Raw genomic sequence first — 23190 nt, forward strand, 5'->3', positions numbered from 1 at the left:
TTGTAAGGAGAGAAAAGAGAGTTTGGAGTCTTTGTAAAGGGTTTTGAGATTTCAATTTCATGAGGAAGAACTTGTCCGAAAATACTTATAAAAAAATTGTGCTCTCCGGAACAGTAGATAATAAAGAAAACAAGAGTAAAAGTACTAAATTGTAAAAAAAGGAAAAAAAAACCTTAAATATCAAATTTAAAAAAAATAAATGTCAAGTTCAAATACGACTTTGTAATAAGTTAGTCTCAACAATTTGTTATATTGCTTTATTATGAATGGTTGTAAAGAGGGATGGGCATCTATCCTATTCCTATTTGTGTTATGCGGGGAGTAAATTTTATATGTGAATGTAAAATTTTAGATATGTTTTTAAGTTTAGGTTCGATTCGAAAAATAGTTCTAAAATTTTATCTAAATTTAATTCATAATAAAAATATTAAACTCGAGTTTAACTTAGTCCATTCGTATTAATTTTTTTAAATTATTTTTTAAATAAAAATAAATTTAAAAATATAATACATCAAATATATTAAAACATTAGAATAAATGTCTCCTAACAAATTCAAAATACAATAAAAAAGTCTTTATACTTAAATATAATAAGATAATTGCAACTTAACAAACAAATGCTTCTAAAATTATATTAAAATTAACAAAAAAAATAAAAAATAAAAATTATACAACATCCAAACAATAACAATTAAATAGTAATAATATAATAATAAAATGATAGTAAAATAGCAGCAAACCAACAAAATAGCTTCTTCGAGCTCAGACTAAAAAATCCTACTCGAGCCCTAATCTATTTAGAAAATGAGCCTTACTTTTATTTAACTCTATTTTTCTTCAGACCTATATTTTTATTCAAAACTCCTTATTTTTCGAATAGACTTTTTAGTTGGGTGTCTAAGCTAGCATGCAAGTCCATGTCTTAACTGAGTTAGGATTACTGTCCATGTCTTAATCTTTTTGAATTTGAAGAGTACCTTCATTCAATTCATCAACGTGTAAACATTGACAATGAAAATCATTATCTTTCAAAAAAAAAAATCTAAAACTTTTACACATTAATCATTTATTTTGAGATTATCTAGGAAGTTACTCCCTTACTCTGTGAACTCACGCCATCTCATCAAGATTAATTTAGGTGTCTTCATCATCTTGAATCATTTTTGGGATGTTCCACTTTTACTCATCGGCTTCTCTCTGCTCTTGAGCACCATTGCTTTTAGTGTTGTGGTTCGAAAACATTTCCATCATTAATAGTTTTAAACCTAATTTCATAATAATGTTGGTAAAATATGGATATCATATATATAATAAGCATAATTATATATTATTATTTATTATTATAAAATATTAGTCTAAATTAAAAGTGATTTAATTTGACTTCAATTAATAAATAAAATATAGGTCAAATATGTATAGATACTCTCGTAATTAATTTCTAATTAATGATAGACTGATTAGAAATTAAGGTTAATGTGCAAAAATTATATATTAGGGCTATGGTCTTCACATGATATATACGTAACTTTTTTAATATATCATATTTAGAAAAATGAGTCACTTTCTCTAAGTTACTTGTATGTTAATTTAGAAGATCAAAACTGTAAGACTCGAAGATTTCAAGATATCAATGGATTCAAGTATGCTTTTGCATTTAATTTTGTTCTTGATGATTTAACATGACAGATCCTAATTTATTAAGGTTTATATCCAATTTTTTTACTCTAACAAATAAATCATGACAATAACAAAAATTGTTGATGATTAAATTGTAAAAAGTTCAAAGCTAAATGTCTAAAATAAAAATTCTAAAAAAATAATAAATTTATTCGTCTAATAAAAAGATTAGCATTAGAAAAAAAAAAGCATTGTAATGGATAAAACCAAAAGAGGTTTCTTTATTTTAGCTTATTTTATTTTATTTTTAAATGCACATTAGCTACTAAAGATGGAAAATTGCCCCTTAAAGCTTCGGAGGGACGCTGTACCGATTTAGCGACCCTCTCCCCATTGGCTCCTTTTCCATTTTCCTTCTGTCAATTTCCTTAATTCACATCTGGTTATGGATACGACCTTTCCCACCCCTTTCAAAAATTTTGGCCAAAGATTCTTTGTCCAAATTGTTCACTCATTCATGTGTCTACAACATTTTCTTATATTTATTTATTTTTAATATTAAATTTTCAAAATTCTAAACAAATCGAATTTAACTTTTATTTAATTGGTATTATTGTTGTTGTAGTAATTTCGAGAATACAAGTTTAAGTGCATTTAAACATATTCTTTTTACGTTTTAAAAATTAAAAAAAGGCTATAGATAAACGTAGAGATTATATAAATTTTTTTTAAAGAAAACATGCATAATTAAAATAAAATGAAATTTAAATATATAATTTTTTTTTAAATAATCTTGGCATTAAATGAAAACCTCATTGGCATGATAATTTTTTGTTTTTATAAACTGGAAAATTTAACTCATGCATTCACACAAACACCCATTTAATCAATCATATAGACAAAACCTGCAAATCAATCCCATTAACCTTAAAAATATCATGTTGATTTTTTACTTCTTATCGAACATTGATTGCTTTTTGGAATAGTGCTTAATGCAAATAATAACATAAGACCTAATTTTTAAAAAATAAAAAAAATTACATAGGACTTATAGATAAATATTAATAATTTTATTTAAATACAATTAAAGATTAATTAATTAAGGTTTAAGATTTTAAGTTCATATATTAATATTTTTATATTTATTTATAATTAATATGTTTTAATAAATTTATTTATAAGTCCATTTTTTTTGTTTATTCAATGATTATATGTAAATTATTATTTGCTCATAATAATTGAAATCATGAAATACATCAAATATTATTCTTGATTTTAGGAGTAATAATTTTTATTGCTTTTTCTAATTGAAGTAATATAATGTAGTAACAAATCAACAATAAAAATAAGTTATCTCTTTTTTTTGGTTCAAAAAGGAATTATATTTATAAATTAGCAAAAGAGTCAAGCTCGATACACAACACAACCATGATTGTTCGCTAATAATAAAGGCTCCAAGCAACTAAGAGTATTACTACATGTATTAAACAACGTAATGGAGAAGTAGATTGGAAGTTACTTCCTAAATGGGCAAAGGTATCAACACATTTGTTTCCTTCTCGAAATACATGAGACAACAGTCTAGGAGTCAAAGATCCTTGAAGCATTCTGCATTCATCAACCAAAGGTTAGAGAATCACATTAGTAGAGATATTGTTAGTCATAAGATAAATAATAGTGGTAACCTCAACTTTAATCTCCAAGCCTTTGATATTTAATGAGGGCCGCTAATTGTAGCCCATATCTAAGAGCCTACAACTCAACTTGAACACTATGTACACAAGGGATATGTCTATAAGATCTGATCACTCAATTGCCTTAGTCATCCTAGATGAGGGCACGCGCTCCTTCCATTCTCGGGTTTCCAAGAGCTGAATCACCCATATGGAGTTAAAACAAGTTCCTACTAAGAGGTTTTCAAGAAACTGGGGTAAATGTGGGGAGGGGAATGTGTCTTACCACATTTGAGGAAGCAACAAATTCCCTAGTTATAGAAATGAATCTATTAACCAAACTTTTGATGGGGCGATGGTTTCCAAAGATAACAACATTTCTAAATAACCATAGTTTTCAAAGGCCAAAGCAAAAACCGCGTACCAATGGAGGCTAAGGGAGGTTGTCCATTTTTTTTTATGACAAATTATTCATGAAACAGTCTATCCATGACGAAAGAGGGTGCGGTCTACACTGAACCTTAGTAGCCAAGGATTCTTAGAGGCCCTAAGAGATAGCACAATAGCAAAGGATATGAAAAACATCTTCAGGGGTCGAGGAACACCAAGGGTGGGGGTCCCTCGAGATGATATATTTTCCTCTAAGCAACGTTCACGTAGCAATAGCATTATGCCCACACTTTCATAAGAAAAAATTGAACTTTGAGGGAAGTTTGGTTTTCTATATGATTTTCCAAAGTGATGCATTAGGACAAGGGGACTTGGAATCGAATTCAGCCGCAAGGGCATACGCATTAGCCAAAAGAAATTTCCATCATTAGAATAACTCCAACATAAAGTGTTTGACTCATTGGGGATATTAGGGACAGGTGTACTAGGGAAGGTATCAATAAAAAACTGAGGTAACCTTAAAAATATGCTAAGAGGCTCTTGAGCCTCCCATCTATCACAAATTTGTTTGAATGACAAGAGCTCTTCACACCTTAATAGGGCTCTTTCAAAGGCCCCAAGCCAGACCAATTATTAAACCAAAACTTGATAGATTAGCCATCCTTTATCACCCATCTAAATCTAGAATCCAAAAGTGAACTAATCTTATGAAAGGAACTCCATGATGAGGAAACATTGACAATCACTAGAGGGTTTCTTAGATCTTGGGCATATTTGGAGAAAAGCAATTTGGCCCATAGATTATCGATCTCATGGATTAACTTCATTCCCACTTCATATGGAGAGATTACTTCTTATGTTTCACGATAGGGATACCTAATCTTCAGGAGGTGATATACCATACCAACTAATTGGGTAGAGTTTCCTTACCCCTTTCATACCAGCCCATAAGAAGTCTTTATTAAGTTTATCCAATTGAATAAGAACACTGACAAGCAAGAGCCTAATCTACATAAATTAACTTGGGATGAAAGAAATTATAGATTGAATGAGGACCAATCTACCAACAGGAGAGAGAAGATTAGTCTTCCAAGCTTTTAATTTGCTACGGATCTTTTCCACAATATAATTAAAATCCCTTCGAAAAGAGCGACTGGTCATAGTCAAAAAGCCAAAGTTCCTTCCTATATCCTGAGTATCTTTTCCACAATCCATGATTTGATACTTTCATGAAAATTAGGGGAAAATGATCTTGGATTTGCTAAAGTTAATACATTGGCTAAATTCCTTCATAAACATCTTCAAAACTTGCCCAATGGAATCCACAATCATAGTATCCATCTTACTAAAGAGAATAATATCATCAACAAATAAAAGGTGCGAGTAGTTAAAACCACTCCTCAAAGCTCGAACCAGTTTCCACTTATTATGCTAAACTGCCAAATAGATATAGAGATTAAGGAATTTTATACATAAGACAAACAGGTAGAGGGCAATGGGTCTCCCTATCTAATTCCTTGAGAAAGGCAAAAAGAATTAAGCTTAGAGTCATTCAACAAGATTGTGGTGGAAATAGAAGAGACACAACTCATGATAAGATTGACCCAATGAGCTAGAAACCCAAAGAAGTATAGTACTTTCCGAATAAAGCTTCATTCCAGATTATCTTATGCTTTTTTTCCAAATCAAGTTTAATAACAATAACCCTTTTTTTTCCTTTCATCTTCTTAAGAGAATGCATGAGTTCTTGGACAAGTATGGCATTATCTATAAAATGTCTACAAGAAACAAAGCTAACTTAAAACGGGGAGATAATTCTGTGCAGTATAGGTATAAGTTTCATGATTAGAACTTTGGTAATGATATTATAAATCGTGTTGCATAGACTTATCGGATGAAATTGGGAAATAGAAGTAGCTTCTTTCAATTTGGGGATAAGGGTGATAAGAGTTTCATTTAGTGATGGAGGGATAGAAGCCTTAGCAAAAACCTCAAATGTAGTTTGAATTGCTTTTTATTCCACATCAAGCCAACAACGTTGGTAGAAAAATAGGTGTAGGTCATCCAGACCCAGAGCCTTTAGAGGTTTAAGAGACTAAATTGCCTTAGTAATGTCCAAGTGGGAAATCTATGCAATAAGAGATTGGATTTTTGGATTGGAAAGATGAGGTCAAACAAGCAAATTGCCCTAAAAAACAAATGACACTACTTTCTCAAAGGTGGTAAAGAGTTGACCAAAATGATTCTGAACCAAATTCTCAATTCTTGTTTGCTCAGTAATCCACCTACCATTATTATCAAAAAGCCCAACAATACGATTGAAGTTTTTGTAAACTAAAGTGGATAAGTGGAAAAACTTGATATTTCATTTTCCATTGATAATCCAATTAACTCTGAATTTAAGAGCCCAAATAAGTTCTTCCCACTACAAGGTCTCATTAAGGTCACTAGACAAAAATTTATGTAGGTTAATTAAGAAGTCATTATGCAACACCCTGAATTTTGGGCCTAGAAGTAATGGGCCTTGAGTTTGGGATCGGTTAGAAGGCGGCTTAAATAACTTAAATATGTTTAAATATTTTATAATTGCATGTTTAGTTTAATTTTTAAGTGATTTAGGAAGGGTTGGTAGTATGGAAAAAGTCCTGGGTTCGAACCAGGGCTTTAGCAAAATTTTGCATTTTTTTTTCTAAAAGACCCTGAGCATTAGGTGGAAGGCTTATTAATAAGGCCTGGTAAAATTTGACACAAGGAAACGATTGGCCTAGTGGAAAAAGGCATTGGTAGCAAGCAAGAAGTTTAAGGTTCAAGTCCTGGCCTTGGCGAAAATTTTATTGCGCATATGATTAGTAGGGAAGCTAGCGTTTAGGCTTTATAAATATGTTTGGTGGAAATATGGCACAAGACCGCTTGAGGGGCAGTGGCGTGAAGCATGCTATGGATCTGAGAGGTTGCAGGTTTGAATCCTAGGCCTGGTAAAGCTTTAAATTTTTATTCTTTAAGGAAACTGAGACTTAGGCATATAAGCCTTATAGTTAATTGTGATCGAATGGTAGCACAAGATAAGTGGCGGTGCAGTGGGCAACAGTGTGTTGGGAAGTTGGAGGGTTGGAGTTCGAGTGGTTTCATGTGCAAAAGGGAATTCAATTTTGCTGTGCAACGCAATGAAGGATTGTCATTTAGTGGAAGCAATTTGAATGCAATTGTTGGATAAAATCAAGGTTATGGTGGAGATAAGGATAATGATTAAGTGTGGATATAATGGTGATAAAATTGAAGAAATTGAAGGGAATTTAACCGGACGAGTTTAAGTCGATTAGAGAGTGTAGGTTTGTATTTTTTTTAAGTATATATATGTGTGTCATATGGGCAAGTAAGGGCATTTGTTGTTTTTGTGTGATTCAGTCGCATATTCTTAGGGGAAATTTCTTCCAACCTCTTGACTCTTTTGTTTTGCAAATACCTGAGTAATCTCAAACCCTTCTCTCCTCTTTTCTTTAAGCCAAACTCTTGATCTTTTCTTTCCTATTTTAATCGAATTAACCTCTTCCCTCTTTAACTTAGCCGGTTGCTTCATTGTTCATTTAAAAGCCGATTTATACACTTTGGGGGTTGATTTCTTGTTGGCAAGTGATCTCGCGATTGGTAAGTGAATTAGATCTTCTTCGGCTTTTGTTAAATATTTCTAAGTTCTTTCGTTTCTACACTCTTAAAAGCCAATTTTTCTTTATCCTTCCCAATACCATTACTTTCGTTAACCTATATTTTCTTCATTTATTTCTCTTTCTCCCTCTCATTCAAGAGTGTGATCGCTGGCTAAGTATTAGTTGATGGAAAAAGAGGGTTTTAGCAAAAAGGTTGGGATAGAAGCTCTCAAGTTTAAGCGACGTAAGGTGTCAGCCGTTAGGGACTTTCTGCCTAGATGCGGAAGGAAGACTACATCATATTTTGAGTTACGTAGGCAGATCGCAGCCGATCAATCTAGTCAAGGCAAGTATAGGTTGTTCTTTGGTAAGTAGTGGATTTATTTTGAATTAATGGGATGTGACTAATGGAGTATAATGTTAAATATAGGTTCGAACGATTATGAATACTTAGTACTCCAGGTGATAAGGTGTGTACTTCTACCCTATGATAGCTTGATATAAAGCCGAAGGTGTGTACATACACTGCACACACGTTAGATCGGCAAATCCCGAAATGTCGAAAAGTCGAAATGCCGAAAAGCCGAAAGTCTGGCTATGATAGTCTTGCGAGTGCACGAACACTCGAATGGGGAAATCAATACGTTATCAGAGGCCCCATCAGAGATTTCATGGATCTGGGCCATACTTAGGCCATCTGGGCCAGAATGGGCTAAATGGGCCCGACGGGCCGTAGGCCCAAAATAAGCGAATTTGTTGATTTGGTAATAAGTGATGAACTAGTCATGTTGGTTACATGGCTTGGAATTGATTCAGGCCGGATGGGCCATATGAATGTGATTTGGGCCTAATGGGCCATATGAATGAGATTGAGCCTAGTGGGCCATATGCATGTAAGTAGACTTGTTTGGGCTTTGTAAGGGGTTTTGGGCCTAGTATCTGATAACTGCTTAAACAGACATAAAACTTAATTAATTAATTAATCGTGACTGTCGACAAGTCATAAGGTTAAAGTGTAGCAATAGGTATATGCATGTCTAGGATTGGATTTAGGAGAGCTTGGTACTTAAGCGGTCTTAATGACTCACCTCCTCTTCGCTAGAATCCTATCTGGCGCATAGTAGCTGTTCACTTTAGCCAACGGGGACTTGTTAACGGGCCGAGATAGGTAATAAACTTATAATAAAGAAAAATTATCAAAATGCCCCTAAGGGTAAAAAAATGACTAAAATACCCCTATGTGTTGAATGTAAGAATTATGGATGTTATATGTATACCTACTGCATTCATATGATATTTTGTTTAGGTTGCATATGGGTTGGGAATTATGGAACGGAGGAAGTATATGAGAATCGCATGGTTACTTGACGACTGTGGATCCACCGATGGCTATTAAGCCCATTATTTGATTAGCAGCTTGCTGCAATGAAGGTAGTACCGCAACCGGGCTACCATTGATGTGTATCGGATGGGTGGGTCGATATTTATATCCCCACATAATGTGTACCGAAGGACGGAGTTGGTGTGTAGCGGTTGGATTGTTAGGGTGGGTTGCACAGCATTGCTTGTATGATATTATTGTGATATTATTACGATGTGGGTTTCGACCAACTGAGGCTAATATGGACTAAGGCCCAAAGGCCACTGTTATTGAATTGGGCTCAGGCCCAGAATGACTGATGATTGCTTTATACTCATTGAGGGTTGTGCACACTGAGTTTTCGAAACTCACCCCCTTCCTTTTAAATTTTTCAAGTGATCCTCAGTAGGCGGTTCGACGGATTGAGGGACTCGGAGGTGGCCAACTAGCAAAAAATTTAGACTTAGTCTTTTATGTAATTTTTAATATTTTGATTTTAAATTATTTTTTATTTGGGGTGTAATAATGCCTTTTTTTCAAATTAGGATTATTACTATTTTTATGCTTTATATTTGTTAGAAGTAGAACATGGTTTTTCCTAAACCATAACTTTTTTTTAAATACACCTCGCTTTGAAAGCAACAAATATAAGCTGGGATTTTACTCAAGGTTTTTATTTTAAAGAAGGGCTTTTAATGAAAACAAGGTTTTTGAAAAACATTTCAATGTGACACCCCAAGTTCGGCCATAACGTCTAGGTCGGGTTTAGGGTGTTACACATTAAGATCATCAGCTAGGGCTCATTCAATTCTCGAAATTCTAGCTAAAAGATATTTCTTGAATCAAAAGGCATTACGAAAAGTAGACATATTCCAACCCGATAAATAAGAAGTAAAATAAAAAATGGTTGACGGGAAAGAGCTATTTGAATCCAACAAAAAATGGTGAAGCATGTATTTAAACTCAAGGTGATCAACCCACATTTTATGGAAACGAAATGGAAATCTTCTAGATTTCTTAAAATCAGTTATCTCTATTGAATATAAAAATGTAAAATTTTCAAATTTGATGTTGTTGTTGGTATGCTATTATTAATAGAATTTCAGTTAAATATCTTATTATGGAATTTAAATCATATAAGAGTATCCACTACCTTCTTTATCAATTATTATTATTATTATGATTTATGTTTAGATTTGTGGTTTTCTCCTTTAACAATATAATTTTCAAAGTTCGAACCTACATTTACTATTGAAAATACACTATGCTTGATCATTGCACTCAACACTTACTAATAAAATTAACCATTATCTTAATTTGATGAACCTTTAAGATGATAAATTTAAAATATTCTCATATATTTTTAATATGTCTAACTTGTTTTAAATTCTACAATAAACAAACAAATATGTTACCTTTACATAGAATTATAATATCAAACTATCAGGCCTATGTTTTGGGCAAAGTTTTCAAAAGGTCAATTAATTTGATTGGCTCGATTTAAAATTAATGTATAACATAATAAGTTCATCCAAGCATAACTTTGTACTCGATTATATTTTAGGAAAATCTTGCATTTTATCGTCTTAATTAGATAACATATTATAGTTATGAATATTAGAAAATTAACTATCTTTTGGCTAATTTTGTCAACTATAGTGTTTACAATAAAATTTGTACAATATATTTTTATGAATTAAATAATATATACACATCTTCAGTCTACTTATCTACAATTGACTATAAGTCATGTAGAAATTCAATTCCGAATATAGTAACACTTGAGATGGAAACTGTTAAAAAATTGAGAAACTTGAAAAATTCATCTGATTTTTCATTCATATATCTTACAAGATGATTTACAAAAATATATACAGTTGTCAAACCATCACCCAAGAAAAAGAAAAAACTATATCATCTGCTCACTAACTCTAACTAATTGAAACTAACAAACTAACTATTTGTTTCAACACTCCTCCTCAAGTTGGTGGTTGAAATACATCTTTAAACCTTAACTTGGATGCTAAATGCTCATGTTATTGTACCCCCAAAGTCTTTGTAAAGATGTATGCCATCTGCTCTGTGGAGGATACATGCTCAGTCTTTATAAGACCATTCTGAATCTTCTCTCTGATGATATGGCAGTCCACTTCTATGTGCTTAGTTTGTTCACGGTAAACTAGATTTGTTGTTATCTGTAAAGCAACCTTACTATCACAGAAAAGGTTTATTGATTGCTTTCTCCTGATTCCAATCTCAGTCAGTAAACCATCTAGCCAAACCACCTCTGCTGCTGTGACTACTGTACTTTTGTACTCTACTTCTACTAAAAACCTGGCTATAGTGGATTGTTTCTTTGATTTCTAATAAATCAGTGACTTGCCAAGTTTCACACAAAAACCTGATATAGACTTTCTTGTCATTGGGCAGAATCCCAGTCAGAGTCACAATTTGCAACCAACTCACACTCACTTAAGGCATCAAGAAATATTCATTGTCTTGGATTTTTCTTGAAGTATCTCACCACTCTTAATCTTATATCCAAGTATGACTTTTGGGTTATTGCATGAATTGGCTCAAATGATGAACTGAGAAGGTTATATCTAGTCTGGTATAAGTTAAGTAAATAAGTCTTTCCTCAAGCCTTTAAAAAATTGAGTTGTCATTCGGCAACTTATCACCATTCCTTTTCACCATTCTCTTGCTGTAGATTTTCATCATATTCTACTGAGGTCAACTTATTATTCAGTTCTAGAGGAGTTGCAGCTGGCTTTACTTCTCTACCCCAATTTCTTCAATCAATTCTATTGTATACTTCCTTTGGTTGATTAAAATTTCTTCCTTTGTCCTTAGTATTTCAAGACCAAGGAAATATTTTAACTCTCTCAAATCCTTTCTTCTGAAGTTCTGATGCAGAATTTCCTTCAGCTCTTCAATCATACTTTTACTACTCCTAGTAATCAGTAAATCATCCATATAAATGAGCATGATTACTATCTTATTCCTTTTTTTCTTGGTAAATAAAGGATAATCATTGCATACTCTATTCATATCCAGCTGCTATAAGAGTCTCTGTCAGTTTTAAATTCCATTAACTTGATGCCTGCTTCAGGCCGCATAATGATTTTTACAGTCTACATACTTTACCCTCCCTCTAGCTACAAAAACCAGTAAGCAAATCCATGTAGACTTCTTCCACCAAATCACCTTGAAGGAAAGCATTGTAAACATCGAACTGAAATAGTGGCCAACTGAAATAAATGCCAATGCAAGTAAAAGTCTCACAGTAACCATTTTGGCAATAAGGGAGAAAGTGTCAACATGATTTAACCCGTCTTTTTTATTGTAACCCTTAGCCACCAGCCAAGCTTTGAATCTCTCAACTCCACTCGATGCTTTGTACTTAATCTTGTAAACCCATTTACAACCAATAGGGACCTTTCCAGTAGGAAGAAAGACAACAGACCAAGTCTTATTGGACTCAAGAGCTTGAAGTTCCTCATTCATAGCATGGATCTAATGAGGATATTGAATAGCTTCATTATACGTGGTAGGGTCAATCAAGGAAGAAGTTAAGGAAATATAGTGTTGAGTATGAGAAGGTAAATAGACATAAGAAATGGCATTTGAAATAGGATACTGAAAAGTAAATGAGGTAGATTAATTGATTACTACAAATGAAAACATTCAACTACTAAGGTGGGTTTGAACATGAGAAGACTTAGGAACTAGAGCTTCTGGACTAAGAGGACTTAAAGATGACTGTACTGGATTACTTGTTTTAACACCCCTCACCCGTATACGATGCTAGGATAGGGTTCGTGGTGCTACCTGACTCAAACTCAACCAACTGTATAAAACTGGGCCGTGAAATTTCAAACAATTTAAAAACTTCTCTTTTCACCAGAAACTATCTCGTATATCGGCTTACGAGGCCCAATCATAAATCCAGGGTTGTTTGCAACCCAACCGAGACCTCATGAAAACTTAGAAAATTTTTATGCATCAAGACTCCACACGCCCGTGTTCCAAGGACACGCTCATGTCCCGAACCCGTGTCTGAAATCATAAGCATCTTGCCAAAACCACACAGCCCACGAACACACCCGTGCCCTATAACCGTGTCCTTCACACGGCCAATACACATAGCCGTGTCTCTTGTCTGTGTGCTACAAGCATGCATACTGACTTTATGACATAGCCTGGGCACACGCCTGTGTGGCCTACCCGTGTGGACAAACTAGGCTATTTCCCAAGCCCTTTTGTCACACATTTTGCACAACCTACACAAGATCATTTCAATATATAAATCTCATCATAATGGGCACTAATTCATCCATAGAAAGAACATTATATGCATTCATCAAAATGAATAATAGCCATTATTCCAGGCTTGATTACAAAATGAAGGGCCTTTGACTTAAGCCAAAATACATGAATCATTCTCTTAATACAACATCCTAGTCTAGCCCTATACATGCTACCATCAAAAAAATATAAATCCAACTATACCGGGTATTGCGGCCGATAGTGTGATCGATATCTCTAACTTTAAGGGATCTTTAAGTTAGCTTGATAACACTGAAAGAAGAGGGAAAGGAAAGAGAGTAAGCATAAAGCTTAGTAAGTTGCATATAAATAATTATACAACAACAATCTCACCATTAGTCATCATACTTATAGCTCGAAGGTAAACATAATTTCACTTACTCATTATCATCTACTCGAGTCACATTCTCTAAATTAAGCTCATTACTCATGCTTACCATATAGGTACCTATACCACTCACAACATGATTATTCTTTCTTTATCAAAATTGATCTATAACTCTCATCATTGAAACGTTTGGAATACTACTGGATATTCTATGAACCTTCAACATAGGATATATTGCCGATAGGATATATTGCCGATGCCATGTCTCAGACATGGTCTTACACTAGCTCTCATATACGCGTACTGGTGCATGTCCCAGACATGTCTTACACTAGCATAACTTTTAGCCGATGCGTGTCCCAGACACGTCTTACACTGGCTATCTCTGTCGAGGCCGATGCATGTCCCAAACATGTCTTACTCTGGCACTCATCTCTGTGCCGATGCCATGTCCCAAACATGGTCTTACGCTGGCTCTCATAATGTGGCCGAAGCATGTCTTAGACATGTCTTACACTGGCGTACAAATCACCCAATGCCTTGGCACGAATATCCAGTTCGTATCCTAATGTTTCAACGAGATATTTCTATTATCTCAAATATTACTAGACATTCTCAATTCATAACTTGAAAACTCATATAATATAAATTCAATGGCGATATGAATACAAGTATTAATAGTGTAGTTGTATCATTTACATACAACTTACCTCGGTTTACAAAAAGTACTTAGTTATTCGGTTTAGTCGGTTTGCTTGGCCTTCCCCCGATCTAGGTTTGGATTTGGTAATTCTTGATATATAATGACAAATGCACTCATTTATTCATTAATTAGGATTAAGCAATCATAAATTTACATCTTTGGTAAAATGACCATTTTGCCCCTAGATTTTGGCAAAATGACCATTTTACCCCTATGCCTGAAAATCGATTTTCATCGAATTTCGTTGTATCTTAGGCCTAACCGAACTATTTTTGCTATTATAGAAACTTCAAATTATCAGTATTTCACATACTTATTAACTATTTTACAACTTATGCAAAATAGCCCCTTTAGGTGTTTTCATGCTAACACCTTTTACAAGAGTTGTTTATAACACAACTAGGACTCATATTCCTCCATAAAAACTCAATAAAACTCACAAATCATTTCATGGCAACACTCTAAACTCTTGACCATTTTGCAAGATATCACCCTCATTTGAAAACTCATGCTTCAAGGGTCTCAAAAATGCAAAAATCATCAACAAAGGGTGTGGGAATCACTTACTTGTGAGGGCTTTTAGTTGCTGAAAATTTTCAGGGGATTTTTACTAAAATAATATGAAAAAAAAAACTAAAATGAGATGTCCTTAACATTATACACGAAAATGGGTCATTGCAACTGATTGAGGGTGGTGCATAGGCGGCACCACCCTCAAATCCAAACATAACTGACAGTTTTGCAGGTAAAAAAAAAGAATAGGATGAAAAATAATAATAAAATAGGGGTGGAGGGTACCCCACAGGCGGCACCGGTTTCTCCTCTGCATCGACGGGACTCCGCACTGCCACGGACGGGACTCCTCACTGCCATTGCTTTTGTTTTTTTATGTGTTGGGGACCTTAAAATGGTCCCCAATTTCTTTGTGTGCGTGAGTGAAGAAGAAGAAAGGGGGAAGGAGAAGAGAAAGAGAAGAGAAGAGAAGAAGAAGAAGAAGGAGGAGGAGGAGGAGGCGGCATTGGTGAGGGAAGAAAAAAGAAAAAGAAAAAGAAAAAGAAAAAGAGAAGGAGAAGAAGAATAAGAGAAAGAGAAGGAAAAAAAAAGGTAATATTTTTTAAGGAAATAATTATTAATTGTTAATTTAAGGGAATAAATGATTTATATTAATTGTTAATGTTATTATTGTTGATTGATTTTTATTTAATTTCTAAATATAATTTTTTGCAAGGTATATTTTGGATAAAAAGAGATATTAAGGTATGTTTGTATTTATTTTATTTTTTTATATATATTCATAATTTATTTTTAATTTTTATTGAAGTAAAAAATCTTATCTATGTTATGTACAAAAAATATTTTATTATTATTTTATTTAATTTATTTGGTAAGTGTGTTTTAGGTTAATTAAATATATTTTTTATTAATTTATTTTGGCATGTTATATTTTGATTTTTTATTTTTTATGTGATGAGTTTTTTTACAAAAATAGTATAAAAAATAGCTTAATAGTATATTTAAAAATATATATTTTAAAAAATCCGAAAATAAAATAAAAAAGGCCAAAATCAGAGGTTTTTTACTAAATTAATATAAATATACTAAAATAATATATATGAAATATTATGTACTAAAATAATAAAAAAATAAAATACGAAAATAGTATATTTTGAAAAATAAAATCCGAAAATCAAATAAAAAACAAACGGCTAAAATTAGAAATTTTTACTAAATTAATATAAAAAAACCAAAATAATACATTTGAAACATTATGTACTAAAATAATATAAAAAATAAAATACGAAAATAGTATATTTTTAAAAAAATCCGAAAACAAAATAAAAAAAAGCCAAAATCACAGATTTTTACTAAATTAATATAAAAACAAAAATAATACATGGAACATTATGTACTAAAATAATATAAAAAAATACGAAAATAATATATCTTAAAAAATAAAATCCAAAAATAAAAATAAAAAGGGCCAAAATCAGGGTTTTTTTCTAAATTAATATAAAAAAACTAAAATAATACATGAAACATTATGTACTAAAATAATATAAAAAATAAAATATAAAAAAATAAATTTTAAAAAATAAAATCCGAAAATAAAAATAAAAAAGGCCAAAATCAGAGTTTTTTTTCTAAATTAATATAAAAAACTAAAATAATACATTTGAAACATTATGTACTAAAATAATATAAAAGAATAAAATACGAAAATAGTATATTTTAAAAAATAAAATCCGAAAACAAAATAAATAAAACGGCCAAAATCACAAATTTTTACTAAATTAATATAAAAAACTAAAATAATACATGAAACATTATGTACTAAAATAATATAAAAATAAAATCTGAAAATAAAAAATAAAAACGGCCAAAATCAGAGTTTTTGTTCTAAATTAATATAAAAAAATAATACATTTGAAACATTATGTACTAAAATAATATAAAAAAATAAAATACGAAAATAGTATATTTTAAAAAATAAAATCTGAAAATAAAATAAAAAATAAACGGCCAAAATTAGAATTTTTTATTAAATTAATATAAAAAACTAAAATAATACATTTGGAACATTATGTACTAAAATAATATAAAAAATAAAATACGAAAATAGTATATTTTAAAAAATAAAATCCAAAAATAAAATAAAAAATAAACGGCCAAAATCAGAGTTTTTTATTAAATTAATAAAAAAAACTAAAATAATACAATTGGAACATTATGTACTAAAATAATATAAAAAATAAAATACGAAAATAGTATATTTTCAAAAATAAAATCCAAAAATAAAATAAAAATAAACGGCCAAAATAAGAGTTTTTCTGTTTTTTATTAAATTAATATAAAAAAACTAAAATAATACATTTGAAACATTATGCGCTAAAATAATATAAAAATAAAATACGAAAATAATATATTTTAAAAATTTAAAATCTGAAAATAAAATAAATACCAAAATATATTGAACTACATGCCGGGTATATTATATATATCATAATTTAAACCAAAATATTTTACTTATTATCATTTTAAAATAATAATAAAAATATTTGTATTTGAATTGGGTATATTTATTTTTTTAATGTAGTATGACAAAAAATATGTTGTCAGAAAAACGGTTTGGTATTTTTTGTAATTAAAAGTAATATATAAAATTTAGTTATTTTGACAAATATTTAAAATCCATCAAACATTGAAATTAATAACAGAAATTTATTTGAAATTGCAGGTATGGCAACGGCTTCATTGATTAAGGAAGATCCTCACATAGCTGACACAGTTAATAAAACGGTAATATATTGTTATTTGTTACTCACAGATTCCATTAAAAAAGATTTATGTAATTTACGAAAATAAATTATGTTATTATAACTTTTTTCTGCAATTTAACATTGTCAGGAATCGTACCGCGTATTAAGGGGCCGGGTGAATGGTTTAGAATATTCCCCGGATGCACGACTGATACCGTACTTAGTGCTAGCTGGATTCGAGTCAGCAGCATTAATCCGGATGTTTGATTTGCGGTACGATTTAATATCCGCATTGGTTGAGCGTTGGCGCCCGGAGACCCACACTTTTCATTTGCCGTGTGGGGAGTGCACTGTCACTCTGGAGGATGTTGCACTGCAACTTGGGCTCCCAATCGACGGGAGTCCGGTAACGGGCGTAAGTGCGATAGCTGAGCCGGTTGCACTTTGTTATAGCCTCCTAGGAGCCTCGCCCGGTGATGATGAGTCCAATTTATCGGGTTTGAAATTTACATGGTTGAAAGCAAATTTTCAGCATTTACCAGATAATGCCACTGAAGAAGAGTTGATGTGCACAGCTCGAGCGTACATTATGCATATTATAGGGGGTGTATTGATGCCCGATGCGAACAACAATATGGTTCATATCATGTATTTACCTCTATTAACTGATTTGCATAATGTTCGCTCGTATAGCTGGGGCTCCGCAGTTCTGGCTATGTTGTATCGTGAGCTTTGTCGGACGACAAAGCCTCATGCCACAGACATAGGCGGATGCCTTATATTGTTGCAGTCATGGGCTCTTTATCGGATGCCATTCTTGGCATCGGTTAGTCACCAGCCATACGTATATCCACTAGTTAACAGGTGATAAAATTTAACTTGTTATTAATTGATAGTTTCTTTATAATGATACTATTCTAACAATACTATATTTATTTGGAATTTGTTTTCGTAGATGCAGTATTTATCCGGGTATCGGGAGGTCGTATACTGTCCCGATATATCGTTTGTTGATTGAACAACATGCCGGAGAAGGGGTAAGTTATTCCAATATTTGCGACATGTAATTACTTTATATATCTTACTCAAACCGTGTGAAATTTTAACCATGGTATTAATCATGCAGTTTATTTGGATGCCATATCGTAGACCAGAAATTGTGGCCGTTATACCATCTTCTGCCTACGTTCATTCTCAATTGTGGTGCACTAACGCACCAATTATCAATTTCAATGTAGTCGAGTGGTACCATGGGGATCGAGTACTACAGCAGTTTGGTTGCATCCAGTATATCCCGGATCCGCCAAAGGAGGTGGGGAAGGTTCACGGCATCAATAAGAGAGGGAAACATGGAATACATTGGGGGTTGTACACCGGAGATATATTGCGGTGTGGGATAATCGGATGGGTCGAAGACCTCGGATGGATATGTCTTCTGATTTGCAACCATCGCCAGAGTACATGCAATGGTACTTTAGTATGGGAAAGCCATATTTACTTGGTGCCCAATCGACTGTAGTCCCCCCGCACGTGCAGCGACATGGGGCATACGAGCCAGTGGCTGATATAGAGCCCGAGCGAGAGGTGGAGCCCGAGGCACAGCCTGAGGCCGAGTCTGAGCAATTGCATTCACATTCTGCTGATACTTCTTATCATCCAGATTTTCCAGACAACGACTATTTCCCGGGCTCGTCAGGGGGTGGATACCATTACGGGTTTGATATCTTTGGGTCGTCTCCATCGCAGCACAGCACTTCTCTCGGCCTGTATCCCCCTCAGTACAGCACTAGCCTCGGCCCATATCCACCGCAGTACTCCACTCCTCTTGGGATGTATCCGCTGCAGCATGGCACTCCTCCCAGCTCAAGTTCATCGATGCCATTCGAGCCATATGATTTTTCTTCCATGTATCAGACACCCTCACCTGCGACTGAAGAGGATGTTGGTTTTCGTGATCACCCACAACGTGAACGTCGACCTCCGAATAGGTATACCCCTAGGACCACACCATCTAACCATCAACTTTAGGGGTTTATTGGGTTTTGATATTAAAAAAGTTTGTATTTCTTTCTATATATTTAATTAGATTAATTGGAACTTTGAAAATTGTAACAAAATTTGACCATAACGTAAATTGGATTAATTCAGACATTTTGAATATTAAAACACTAAAACTTAACAAACTTAGCATTGTAATATAAATTAATTACATTACAACATTAATCTAATTGGAACAAACTTTGCAATATAATTTTTTTTATATAAATTAAATACATTACAACATAGGCTCAATTCCTACCCGATCGTGACAATTGTCCAATATGATAGTTTCGCTGCGGGCATTTACTCCGATTATGTCCAGCTAACCTGCATAATCCACAACGCTTACCATCGGATTTCTCCCTAATGTCCATCTCATTACGAATTATGGATGATTGCGGATGACCTCTCGGATTCCTACGTAGCCCTCTGGATAATGAAGTGTTTGGAACCTCCTGCAATCACACCGTCTATTACGGAGATCAACTCTATAGGACCTAGGTGGTATACCGGGTCGACGACCGATGGTCTCTGTAACACGAAATGTTTCATGGCGTCGTGAATATATTTCTACATTCATCGACCTCGCCATCCGACGGTTTACAACCATTGCATCCCTGACATCTTCGACAAACACGTATCCCGCCTCTATCTGGTTGACTTGTTGCTGACCCATTCTTGGCATCAAGGTTGCCAATCTGTAAAATGTAACCGAAAAGACAGATGAAATTGGAAGATGTCGTGTTTTCAACAACACAGTGTTGACCCCCTCCACTAAGTTTGTGGTCATTTGACCATAACGAAAGCCCTCATCAAAATTTTGAGCCCATTGCCATGACTCCATAGTACCCAACCATTGTTGGAAAGATGTATTTGTTTGACCCTCCATGTCATTTTCAAGTCAAGCCATTCTTTGGCGAAAAATATGTGGCTCCAGCTCGTGCGCTGTATATGTATTAAGGAAAGATAAGTTACAGTATTGGCCTAAATCATTAAAACATATGTTGAAAAGATAAGGTAATTATTTACCCATTTTCACAACTTGTCTCTTCCAGTCTGCATTCTTATAGTCTCGATAAAAGTTAGCCGCGATGTGCCGGATACAGTAAACAGATCTCCATGCTACACCGGAACGCCTAATGGCGACAATTAATCCTTTCCCTCTGTCGGAGATGATGCAAATATTATCGTTGCTAATAACATACCTCCGCAAGTTGGTAAGGAAGAATTCTCACGATTCTATGTTCTCCTTATCTACGATGGCAAATGTTATCGGGAGCACGTTTCTGTTGCCGTCTTGAGCAACCGCAAGAAGTAAGATCTGTGTATATTTTCCATATAGCCACGTCCCATCTACTTGCACAAACGGCTTGCAGTTGGGAAATGCGCGCACACATGGATCAAACGTCCAGAATATCCGATGAAAAATTCTTTTTTCTGGCTGTAATTGGTCATCCGGGCCGTAATAAGGTCGTGTCTGTAACTCAATGATAGTCTCGGGTACGTACTCCCGCATAGCAGCTATCCATCCCTGTAACTCGTTATACGATGCATCGAAATCCCCATACAATTGCTCAATTGCCATTTGTTTAGCTATCCACGCCTTTCGATATGATACTCGATACTGAAACCGTGCCTGCATTTCGGCAATCAGTACTGAAACTTTAATGGACGGCATGTCCTTCACCATTGGCATGATAAACGTACAGATAGTTTTGGAATCAAGTTTTCCATGGTCTTCAGTCATACGTATTGATGTGCACGTGTGAGGCCCAACAAATTTGCGTATCTCCCACATCTGCGATTTTTGAATAAATGCAGCTCGTACACGCCAATTACAGCCTTCCACCGACTTCTAACACTTTCCAATATATAATGTCGGTTTAGACACTGCAACTTTGTAATCCACTGATATATTCATGCTATACCGCTTAATAGCAAATACACACTCTTCTTTGCTTTCGAATCTCTGGCCTACCAATAACTCCTCATGATCAGAATTTACGGCCAATCGGTGAGCAAGAAGTATTTCAGGGTACTCTGGGAACTCAGCTTCATGCGCTGCGTCGGGGTCTATGAGCGACATGTGTGGCCCAGGGTTATTATGTATCACAATACGTCGCATCTGGTTCCCCACTGAAGACGCGTTAATGTTTCCATCCTCATTCACATCTTCATCGTCAATATCATCGGCGACATCGTCCACATCGGGATCACTATTACTATCGACCTCTTCCTCACAATGATCACTATTATCGTATCCATCATCACCAACCACGTCAATATTGGGTGTAACATTAAGATCAATATCGATCCCACGTATAGTCGATTCACTATCAACGTACGATATTGGAGCCACCACGCACGGTTCTTCTGTTGCATGTTCTTCACCATATGCAGTGAGATCTTCATTCTGCTCCATATCGGCTAACTCAGCAAATAAGTGAATCGGTAAATTTTTGTCACTCCCATTCTCACAGTAAAGAGCTATCATTGTCTCCACGTCTTCGTCGTCTACAAGTTCCATTTCGGTGAATTTGATAAGATCTGTCGAAACTGGAAACTTGTAGAAAAGGTTTGAGATCCTTCTCCCACAACGTCTAACAATTTTTGCGTTAATTCTTCCCTTCATATCATCCAATGAGACATTTATATTAAATCTCATTGCTATTTGTTGCCGACATTCAAATATGCATCCAACGGTTGTTGTTAAGATGATTCCATCGAAATAAACGCATACGAAAAACTAATTATCCATCTTCAATACTCAATCTGTTAAAAAAATAAACAAAATTTCTCAAAATAATTTCGAACAATAAATAAATTACTTAAATACAAAATTAATTAATCAATATGCAATTTTTTTCATTCATAAGCCCATACTTTTTCAGTTCTAATTTTGTACATGAACAACATTTATTTTTACATTTAACCACTTATATTGAGTTCTACATTTTCTTCCATCTCCGATCCCATATCTTCATCTGGGAAATTCTCTACAATCCAATTTAGAAATTCTTGATTCTCCTCATATTCATCTTCTACAATCCAATTTGGAAATTCCTCGGGATCTTCTGCCTCTTCAATCTTTATAATTGTTATTGAATATAAAGTTCTCTTGGTAATTTCCTAACAACTAATTTATCCATCCATGGTTTGTCAAACACATTTTGCTTCCCAATTAACTTTCGTGAACCTATACTTTGTCTCGCTATTTTCCTTGCTCCACAAAATATTATAAACTTCACGAAGTTTATAACTAGATTCCAATAGGTTCGTGGTACTGATGCCTTCCAAAGTTCGTGCTAAACTTATTATCTCATCAGGCAATACCAAATATGTTGCCATTTCTAACAATATGTATAACAAAAATATTTTTAGTTGTTATCACTAATTAACAATTACTTTTTAATAGTTTTACTAACATAAAAACTTTCAAATATATTTAAAAAATTTAAAACATAAAATTCATAATAAACACATAATTAATGCTAAACACAAAACTTACTAACATTTCACAATAAACAAAATAAATTTTAAAACAAAACATAAAAGTAACACTAAACAAACTATATAATACTAACAAAATAAATTTTTTCTTATCATAATCTATTTTATTTAAAAAATAACAACAAATAAATTACCTTTTCTTTTTTTTTCTTCTTCTCCTTTCTTTCTTTCTATCTTCTTCTTCTGTAAATTTTTTTTTCCAATCTGGTAGTCGAATGGAGGGGGAGGGTGAATATATACTAGAGGGGGTCAAGGCTGTGAGAAAGGCACCACCGGTGCCGCCTGTGGGGTACCCTTCACCCCTATTTTATTATTTTTTTTTCATCCTATTCTTTTTTT

The 23190-nt window shown here is 33.5% G+C and overlaps 3 protein-coding genes across 3 annotated transcripts; 2 read left to right on the forward strand and 1 right to left on the reverse strand.

The window, feature by feature from the left end:
- The first annotated feature begins 17281 nt into the window (after positions 1 to 17281).
- LOC121218153 (protein MAIN-LIKE 2-like) lies at positions 17282 to 18701 on the forward strand. The gene is made up of 4 exons (XM_041094921.1): positions 17282 to 17341; positions 17450 to 18165; positions 18257 to 18338; positions 18540 to 18701. The coding sequence occupies exons 1-4, from the start codon at positions 17282 to 17284 to the stop codon at positions 18699 to 18701; spliced, it is 1020 nt and encodes a 339-aa protein (XP_040950855.1).
- A 4-nt stretch (positions 18702 to 18705) lies between these two features.
- On the forward strand, positions 18706 to 19329 carry LOC121218174 (calcium-binding protein P-like). Its single transcript, XM_041094971.1, has one exon. The coding sequence runs from the start codon at positions 18706 to 18708 to the stop codon at positions 19327 to 19329; it is 624 nt and encodes a 207-aa protein (XP_040950905.1).
- Positions 19330 to 19582: 253 nt separating this feature from the next.
- On the reverse strand, positions 19583 to 22109 carry LOC121229485 (uncharacterized). The gene is made up of 2 exons (XM_041113972.1): positions 20371 to 22109; positions 19583 to 20286 (listed from the first exon to the last, which is right to left on the reverse strand). The coding sequence occupies exon 1, from the start codon at positions 22004 to 22006 to the stop codon at positions 21197 to 21199; it is 810 nt and encodes a 269-aa protein (XP_040969906.1). The 5' UTR covers positions 22007 to 22109; the 3' UTR covers positions 19583 to 20286; positions 20371 to 21196.
- Between the last annotated feature and the right edge of the window lie 1081 nt (positions 22110 to 23190).

The sequence above is a fragment of the Gossypium hirsutum genome, chromosome A01 (assembly GCF_007990345.1).
Source record: "Gossypium hirsutum isolate 1008001.06 chromosome A01, Gossypium_hirsutum_v2.1, whole genome shotgun sequence".
Taxonomy (NCBI): domain Eukaryota; kingdom Viridiplantae; phylum Streptophyta; class Magnoliopsida; order Malvales; family Malvaceae; genus Gossypium; species Gossypium hirsutum.